The sequence below is a fragment of the Salvia miltiorrhiza genome, chromosome 4 (genome assembly GCF_028751815.1).
Source record: "Salvia miltiorrhiza cultivar Shanhuang (shh) chromosome 4, IMPLAD_Smil_shh, whole genome shotgun sequence".
Taxonomy (NCBI): Eukaryota; Viridiplantae; Streptophyta; class Magnoliopsida; order Lamiales; family Lamiaceae; genus Salvia; species Salvia miltiorrhiza.
The window spans coordinates 32,713,501-32,722,761 of record NC_080390.1 but is presented as its reverse complement, the minus strand read 5'-3'; the positions used below and the strand labels follow the sequence as shown (position 1 = coordinate 32,722,761).

Here is a 9,261-nt window from a genome sequence, read left to right as displayed (position 1 = left end):
TTTATATTTGGTGGAGGTGGCCACTACAAAAAAGGCCTAAATTATGCATGAGCCAAATGAAATAAAGATTGCGAGGTGAAATGAAATCATTCTTCAACTAAAATAAAGTGTTAGGTAAGTCTTAATTAGTTGGTTCGCCCATTTCATGTGTGTGCATCAACATGCAGCAGCAGTTGTATCACTTTGTTACTTTTTTTTATTAAATAAATAAATAATTTAAAGATTCCATCACAATGAAATTAAAACTTGAAATTTTTCGCTTGGGACATTACGCATACATTTTCCCATTAACCATACACTTTCCTTACATTTTAATGCTGTTGTGTTTTAGATAAAGTAGTGTACAATTTATGCTGCAGTTTTAATAGTATGTATTTTTATTTTTATTTTCACGACTTTTATTAAAATATCATCAAGCACAAATTGTTAATGGCAGAGCATAAAAAAGTAATAAAGAACAGAATATTCATCTGAATTTGGAGTTTAGCGAGATTCCGTTGGAGACGATTTAATGAAATGAGTTGTAAATGACGTCTATACATATTTTCACATGGTATCTCATCATCAATTTTGTATATAGTGTTTATCTTCCATTCATAACACAATATTTATTAATTATTTTACTTGAATATTTATTGAATTATGTCATATTGTTTGCCGTAATTAACTTTTTTATGATAACTTAAAACAATTTAAAAAATGTAACAAATTAGTAATACCATATGTTTGGGATTCTCTCCTACCGAATCATTATCCATCATCATCGTGGTCGTGATATGACGATGATTTATGGATGGAGAAGGAGATTAGGGCGATTTGTAGGGAGACGCTTCCTATCGATTAATAGGTCACATGCCTCTTTTGTTCCTCCAATTTCTGTGATTTGATTATTAAACGTAACATTAAACTCTCATTTAAGGTAAATGAAAATGGTTAATCATAAATTGGAGAGGTAGCAAGAACGCGACAGGTGGAAAGCGATGGAGATAATTATGAAGAAAACAAACATTTAAGAAAAAGACAAGCGACCAGAGTGGATTCTGGAGAAAAGGCTGTGTTTGCTTCATTTCTCTATTGCTGTAGATATATATCAAAACACTAAATTTATTTTACGTATATATATATAGAGGAATGGATTTAGACGTCATATGATATAAAAGGTGGTAAGAGCCTATTATTTCAATCATTTTATTTTTTTAGAGTTTCAAAAAGTAATTCTGGAATATGCTTTGACAAAATAATTATTGAGAGATACCAAACAGGCCTTCTATTTTCAATTCTTTATAGGTTTGCACCGAGAAATTAAGTGAGTTCAGAAAAGGGGAAGTGGGAAGAGATAGATACATGGCAGCTCGCAGAATCTCCACCATGCTCTCTCGCTCTCTCTCTCTCTCCTCCGCTGCTACTTCACTTGGTGACTGAACTATCCATCTTCACCTCCACTGTGTGTTTTTCTGTGTGTGCCTTTTGTGTTTTGATCATAAGTTTGTGTTTTTCTACTCGTGATTCAAGCTGAAGGGTTTGGATAATCTTGATAATCCTATCTAGTTAAAGTTGTGTTTTTTTTTTTTTTATGGTTTTATTATTATTATTATTATTATTATTATTATTATTATTATGATGATGATGGTGAGTTTCTGAATTTTTTTGTATATTCAGTTTTCAGTTTCGGAGAAGAATTGGTTAACACCAAAATAATTTTATTACCTGATTAATGCAAAGTTGTTGTATTATTGTATATATATATATATATATATATATATATATATATATATTAGTTTTTTGACAATTGATGTATATATTTTAATAGGCAGAAAATATGGATTGGGAAGGGGAATGCAAAGATTTAGTACTGGCACTGCTGCAGTTCTTGAGGAACCAATAACCCCTCCTGTTGAAATTAATTACACCAAGCTTCTCATCAATGGCCAATTTGTGGATTCAGCATCTGGTAATTAATCACTCCCACAATAAATGAGCTTTCAAACTTATTACTGCTCTAGAATTTATGCAAGAATTGGGATTTCTGCATATTTGAATTTGTTGCAAATTGATATGTTCAGGAAAAACATTTCCCACCTTGGATCCCCGGACCGGAGAAGTCATTGCCCACGTTGCTGAGGGCGATAAGGAAGATATCAACCGTGCAGTCTCAGCTGCTCGTAAGGCCTTCGATGAAGGGCCATGGCCTAAAATGAGTGCTTATGTGAGGATATTTCATTTGGATTTGTTAACTCAGTTTGAGGCTGCATTTGTTAATATTTCATTTAATTATGTATGTTTGGTGATTCAATTATTTAGGAAAGGTCACGCATAATACTGCGTTTTGCTGATTTGGTCGAAAAAAACATGAAAGAGCTTGCTCAACTCGAGACATGGGACAATGGCAAGCCATTTCAGCAAGCTTTGACAGCTGAAGTTCCAATGTTTGTTCGATTATTCCATTACTATGCCGGTAACATATCTTGTGCTTGCCTATATGTTGTTCAGAGAGGCGAAACTCGTCTGAGGTCTGCTTGTTTCCCGTGTGTGCAGGTTGGGCGGATAAAATCCATGGATTGACAGTGCCTGCTGACGGGCCTCACCACGTTCAAGTCCTGCACGAGCCAATTGGTGTTGCAGGCCAGATCATTCCTTGGAACTTTCCGCTTCTCATGTTTGCTTGGAAAGTTGGCCCGGCTCTTGCTTGTGGAAATACCATTGTCCTCAAAACTGCAGAGCAGACGCCCTTGACTGCTTTGTACGTCGCCAAATTGTTCCACGAGGTATAGCTTCTGCAGGCAGGCATTGTTGCTTTATTTTCCATCTTTGTTGCTCCTGCAATGTATCTGCAGTCATAACATATTTGAAATTTGACAATGTGATTCGTGTGTGAATTTGTTGGTAACAACTGTGACCTAACTTGGGATAAGCACACGTGCTTCGTCTGCATCCGTATCTTGTCTATCTGTTATACTCCTCTGCCTAAGTTGGATTTTGTTTCGACTTCTTATTAGGCCGGTCTTCCTGATGGTGTTCTCAATATAGTGTCCGGATATGGCCCAACTGCCGGTGCAGCTCTCGCCAGTCACATGGACGTAGACAAGGTATTTTAAGCTGCTATCATAAACGAACGTGCTCTTACACGTTACATTCTTCTTGCTGTTTGTATTGCTGATTTTGTGGCATGAATATAGTGTTGGAAACTAGGTTCTGATAAAGTGAGTTGTGCCTCGCTTTGACTGGTTTTTCTCGTGACTAAAACATTTGATTTTGTGGGATTAAATGGTGTGGGATCGATCTACGTTTCAAATGCAAATTGGTAATGTTATTAGCCTCGTCCCATCTCAGTGTATGAAAACTCTGCTGCTCTTCTGCAGCTTGCTTTCACCGGATCAACCGAGACAGGTAAAATCGTGCTTGAGCTAGCTGCACGGAGCAATCTGAAGCCGGTGACACTCGAACTCGGAGGCAAGTCTCCGTTCATCATATTCGAGGATGCTGATATTGATAAAGCCGTGGAGCTAGCACACTTTGCTCTCTTCTTTAACCAGGTTATTAACTAACTACCGTTATTTGATGATCACATACTCAACTTTCATCACTCAAATCTATCATACCATCAAATCTATAGGGCCAATGCTGCTGCGCTGGCTCGCGCACATTTGTCCACGAGAAGATCTACGACGAGTTCATTGCAAAGGCTAAGGCACGAGCTCTCAGACGCACAGTTGGCGACCCCTTCAAGAAAGAAATTGAGCAAGGTCCACAGGTAACTTCGCTTCTCCAATCCAAGAATCTGTACTAGTACGTTGTCACTACATTCGTCGTGGGATCTGCTTAGTCGGAGGTGATGATTGCTTTCAACATCTTATCAGATCGACTCAGAACAGTTTCAGAAGGTTCTTGGCTACATAAAATCCGGCATTGATAGCAATGCCACTCTGGAATGTGGAGGGGAACAGTTCGGGTCTAAAGGCTACTTCGTTCAGCCAACCGTGTTCTCCAACGTACAGGTATATGCTTTGTAATGCTGTCTTCACACCGTCTGTATTAGAATTGGGCTCATCTTTCCCTTAAAATGTCTTTAAAGGGGAAGACAGGGCTAATTATCATATGATATCAAAGCATATCCTAGTCGACTTGGATTTTTTGAGTTCACGTTATAGTAGCTAATGGTCATACGGGCCTACACGTGTGGGGGGATGTTGAAATCCTTGTATGTCCCATATCGACTTGGTAAATGAGCATGCTTCAATATTAAGTTGGAGTACCCTCTTCTCTTATATCTAATCCTAAATGATTTGTGTGAATCAGGATGATATGTTGATAGCACAGGACGAGATTTTTGGGCCGGTCCAATCCATCTTGAAGTTCAAGTAAGTTTTGCACTCCGATGAGATCCTCTGTTCCACGGTTTTTGGTGTCCTATCGCGTTCCACCATTCATTTTACTATTTTATATATAAGAAAGTTTATAAAAATAAAAAATATTATCACATAATGAACCCTAATTTATCACTAAAAAATAAAATTTTAAAAATTATTTACTCTATTTTTAGATTAAGTAATCCTAATAATTAATTCAATAATTGGAAAATAAATAAAAATAATAATTATAAGCTCTAATTGAATTAGTGAATCTTAGTTAATTATTTTAAAATTATATTAAAACATAAGAAATTAAAATTGAAAAAAGAAGTGAAAAATCATAAAAGATTAGAATAAGACACGGAATGGGACACTAAAAGTAGGGTAGAGAATCTCAAATGGTCTTTGCACTACTCTAGTTTGGTTACGAATTAGGAAAAAGGTGGTATGAGTGATCGATCTTGGCTTGTGCAGGGACATCGACGAGGTGATCAGACGAGCAAACGCGACGCGGTACGGCCTAGCGGCGGGCGTGTTCACGTCTAGTGTTGAGAAAGCCAACACGGTGTCGAGGGCGTTGAAGGCCGGCACGGTGTGGGTGAACTGCTTCGACGTGTTCGATGCCGGTATCCCGTTCGGAGGGTACAAGATGAGCGGCATCGGGCGGGAGAAGGGGATCTACAGCCTCAACAACTACCTGCAGGTGAAAGCTGTGGTTACTCCTTTGAAGAATCCTGCTTGGTTGTAAGAGAAACTGTTTGCTTCAGACATGGATGTATCAACAACATTTTTCATAAAGCTCCAATGTCATTTGTGAACTTGATCATGTCGTCGTCTTTTATTGTTATTGAACTTGGATATAAGTTTGTGTCTGACCGTCTTACTTGTCAAGATTAACACCAAGAGTTGATCTCATGTGTGATCAAGTGTATGAAAAAATGGGTTGAATCGGATCGGGGCTGGGGCGAGTCCTGGGTTATTTTTATGGGCGAGATAAAAGTAATTATTGTTATAAGAAAAAGTAATTATAAATATAAAAAAAGATAATGATTCAAATTATCTAGTCCAAACCTGCGATTTGCGTTGAGATTCATTTTGACCCGCGTTTAAATATGTGGTCTGACAAGAGAATTTGTGTAACATCAAACGGTACTAAAATACTATTCTCTTTGTCTTATTTGACTTGATCTTTATTTTATTTTATTTTATTTAGATCTATTTTTTTCACTATAATAAATATGAGCCCATATATTTTTAAATATCTTTACATTATAATCTCAATTTTTTAAATAATCCTATTGAAAAGAATTATATCAAATGGGACTGGATGAATTGAGTAATAAAGTTATAAATGTATCATCAAATTTGAGTGTTAGTTTGCCGTAATATAAAATGACAAAAGTGCCCTTCAATAATTAGGATTTCGATTTTCAACTAAAGTGTCAACGCGATTTTAACCTCGCGCCTCTAGTCACACAAGCGTGGGGGACCTCACTAGTGACTGCATAATTTAATTGAATTAGTCCTAATCCCACAAAATGTAAAATTGATCATTTTTAGATGAGGTCGAGCTACAAAAAAAAAATATCTTATGTCAAATTACGCCTAAGTCACACAATACCACAAAACAACGTATGTGGCTACACGTTTCTTTTTCTTTCCCTCAAGAACAAGATATTATCACTTTAATTTTTTTTGGTGCTAAAGAAAAGTGAAATGTACGTCACCATGATCCCATTCCCACCATATAAATATTGGGACCACAAAAACGATCTTGGAAAATGAAAACGTATAAAATTCCAAGTACAAAATACAAACATCAATCCACGTCATTAGATTTTATATGACTACTATGGGCTTTTTGAGTTAGTGAATTTGGGCTTTACTTATTAAAGTCCAGATTTTTTTCCCTAAAACAAACATTTTACAATATAATTAAAAGAAAATAGATCTCCTAAAAAAATTAACTATATAGTTAGTTGAAATATGACAAAAACTTGCGTGGGTCATATCCGACCCGATACTCAACTTGGCATTCGACCCACGACCTGTAATTATATGTATAGGCAAAAATTATAAATTCTTGCGAATAAAATCAATAATTCTTATAAATAATTTTGATTCAAATTGACAATGACTTCAAAATAAAAAATAATACTACTAAGTTTTATAATTAAAAGTTATAGATAAAAAGTACTTCCTGCGTCTCATGGATCATGACCTACTTTTCATTTTCGTATGAGAATGGCCTAGCTCAAATATAAAAATAATTAGAGCCTCTAACCCTCTTTATTTTTCGTGTCTAACTTATTTTATATCCTAAACAAGTGATCTCCATTTACTTTACATCATAAACATGCTTTGCACATTCTTCTCAAGTTGTCTCATTTACTTTACACCCAGCTTTTCCTTAATTCTCGTATCTACATAAAATGAGTCATTATTAATGGAATAAATTAATGTACTTTTATTCTGAATAAAAATAATAGTACTACTTTTTATAGATAAAACTAGTACGACCATCCGTGCGATGCACGGCGAAATCGAAATTAAATGATATGTTTAAATAAAAATATATAAATATTAAACATAAATAAAATATATTAAATGCAGAATATGGTTTAAAAATAAAATACTAATTACTCAATAAAATTCTGAATTTAAAAACGTAATTTTTATGTATAAAGTGTAATGATAATTATAGCTATTAAATTATTTTAAATTATTTGATAATGAAAATTAATATTACACATTATTATTATAGAGTATTTCACATAATAATAATAAATAAATATTTTCATTCACAAACAAAAATAAAAATTTGTAAAATTTTAACAGTGAGAAAGAAAATAAAATATTTTAAAATTTTAGTAACCTATTCGTTTTAATTCATTTTTGATAATTTTTATACCATATTAAAAATCTTCTGACGAACTTAAGCTTAAGACGCACATTGAATATTTTTTTATATATTAAATTTGATCATGTTTAAAAAAGAATTAAAATTATAAAAAACAGAGAAAAAAATAGTTAAAAAATTAGTGGGAGAAAAGAGATAAAAAAAATGAAGAGAAAAAACTCCTCTTTTACATATTATATTGATTAACATCAGTAAAAGTGAATGCTTATATGAACAAAAGTGTATGAGTCGATGGAAGGTAGGATGTAGCCGAGCGCACAGAAATGCCCTCTTGAAATAATTACTTTGGAATTTAGTATTTTGACTACTTTGCTAATATTTTAGTTAACTATTTCTATTATGCTTACTAGATCATGAATGTATGACGTATGACGAAGACCATGCAATTTAAGTTTTAATATTTGACCACAAAATATAATACTAATAATTATGGGTTCGAACGAGTAACGTGTCACGAATTCGAGCTCAAGATTCGCTGAATGAGTTCGGACCCTTTGTCCAGCTTTAGTTTGGTTTAACTTTTATGTTGGTTTAATTTGGTATATAATTCAACCTCGTATTACAAACAAAAATTCAAAAAAAAAAAAATTCAACCTCGTATTGAAAAATATATAAAAAGTAGTTTGAATTTTGAAATTATATGAAAAAAATAACATGAATTTTAAAATGATAAATATCGTACTAAACCCCGAACTATATATACCTATTTTATCAAAAATATCTTGAACTATAAGAAATATCATCTAAAACTCCAAACTATTAAGTTTGTATAAAAAATATCCCGCATTCATTTTCGATCCCTGGAATCGTAACGAGATGATGCCCAAATCAAGGTTGGTCAGACGATATGATGTTCGATAATTCAGCTATGATCTTTTAAACTCCAGACGAATAATTCTCACAAGTTAGTTATGATCTTACAAACTCGAGATGATATGATGCTCACAATGTAAAAAGATGATTCTCAAAACTCAAATTAAAAAAATTGTACAATACGAACAAATCTTGTAACATCAGATGCGACAAATGAATCTTTTTAACTAAAAAAATATCTTAAATTGATCATTTCATTCTAGATAAGTACAGACATTTTAAACGAAATATTCACTACAAAGAAAATATATGCGGCTCTAACGACCGAAATTTCGGTCGTTAAAACCCAAAAATCGGTCGTTAATGTTGTTAACGACCGATTTCAGTGGTCATTGTTTGCATCATCGTTCCGAGTCTTAACGACCATTTTTTTATCGTTAAATTTAACGATCGATTTTTTATATTTAACGACCGAATTTTCGGTCGTTAAAAAGAGAATTTTTTTTTTAATAACGATCGGTAATTTTCGGTCGTTAATAATAAATAATATATATATATATATATATATATATATATTATCTTTGTATCCCACAAGTATTTTAGTGTATTTCTAATGTATTTTGACCTTAATTGCATACCATTTGACGAACTTCTCGGTGGGCCACCCATCTTAGTTGTGTTCTAAGTCAAATACGCTTAACCTTGAAGTTTCCTTTTGAGTGGTCACCAGTACAGAACACTCATATTATTGATATATCTAGTACCTATTAATTCATTTAAACTCTATTTCAATATACAATATCATTAATCATTCATAACCTTATAATATATCGAGATGATATCTAAGACTTGTGGTGCCGGCGAAACATTGACGGTAAATATACGATCGAATTTAAAATAATAAAAAATTAATATTATCGTAATTAAAAAAATATATGAGTATGAAAAATAACAATCAAATATACAATAAAATCAATATACAATCAAATAATAATGGCGTTGGCTACGCTTTCGAAGCGGAGCTGCTCGCGGTTATTAAAGCCATTCACATAGCTCATGCGAACAATTGGCTACACTTATGGATAGAATCGAATTCGACTTTTATAGTGAATCTGCTTGTCTCACGCTCTATCCTTGTTCCCTGGAGATTTTATGCTAGTTGGAAGAGGATTCTTAATC

General features: G+C 33.5%; 1 protein-coding gene across 2 annotated transcripts; it reads left to right on the top strand.

The window, feature by feature from the left end:
- Positions 1–1,027: 1,027 nt before the first annotated feature.
- LOC131021187 (aldehyde dehydrogenase family 2 member B4, mitochondrial) lies at positions 1,028–5,175 on the top strand. Of its 2 annotated transcripts, none has more exons than XM_057950280.1 (12): positions 1,028–1,160; positions 1,288–1,414; positions 1,811–1,951; positions 2,064–2,206; positions 2,302–2,455; positions 2,536–2,765; positions 2,997–3,086; positions 3,360–3,533; positions 3,614–3,751; positions 3,858–3,995; positions 4,297–4,358; positions 4,824–5,175. In XM_057950280.1, the coding sequence occupies exons 2-12, from the start codon at positions 1,345–1,347 to the stop codon at positions 5,095–5,097; spliced, it is 1,614 nt and encodes a 537-aa protein (XP_057806263.1). In that variant the 5' UTR covers positions 1,028–1,160; positions 1,288–1,344; the 3' UTR covers positions 5,098–5,175. The 2 variants fall into 2 exon arrangements, with proteins under 2 accessions (XP_057806263.1, XP_057806264.1); XM_057950281.1 differs by having other exon boundaries at positions 1,028–1,163.
- The last annotated feature ends 4,086 nt before the right edge of the window (positions 5,176–9,261 follow it).

Bases quoted from the DNA above. Each gene is read 5' to 3' on its own strand.
- LOC131021187 (XM_057950280.1), top strand. From the start codon at position 1,345: ATGGCAGCTCGCAGAATCTCCACCATGCTCTCTCGCTCTCTCTCTCTC. The intron at 2,207-2,301 runs GTGAGGATATTT...TCAATTATTTAG, and splicing joins GGCCTAAAATGAGTGCTTAT to GAAAGGTCACGCATAATACT. The intron at 3,752-3,857 runs GTAACTTCGCTT...ACATCTTATCAG, and splicing joins AAATTGAGCAAGGTCCACAG to ATCGACTCAGAACAGTTTCA.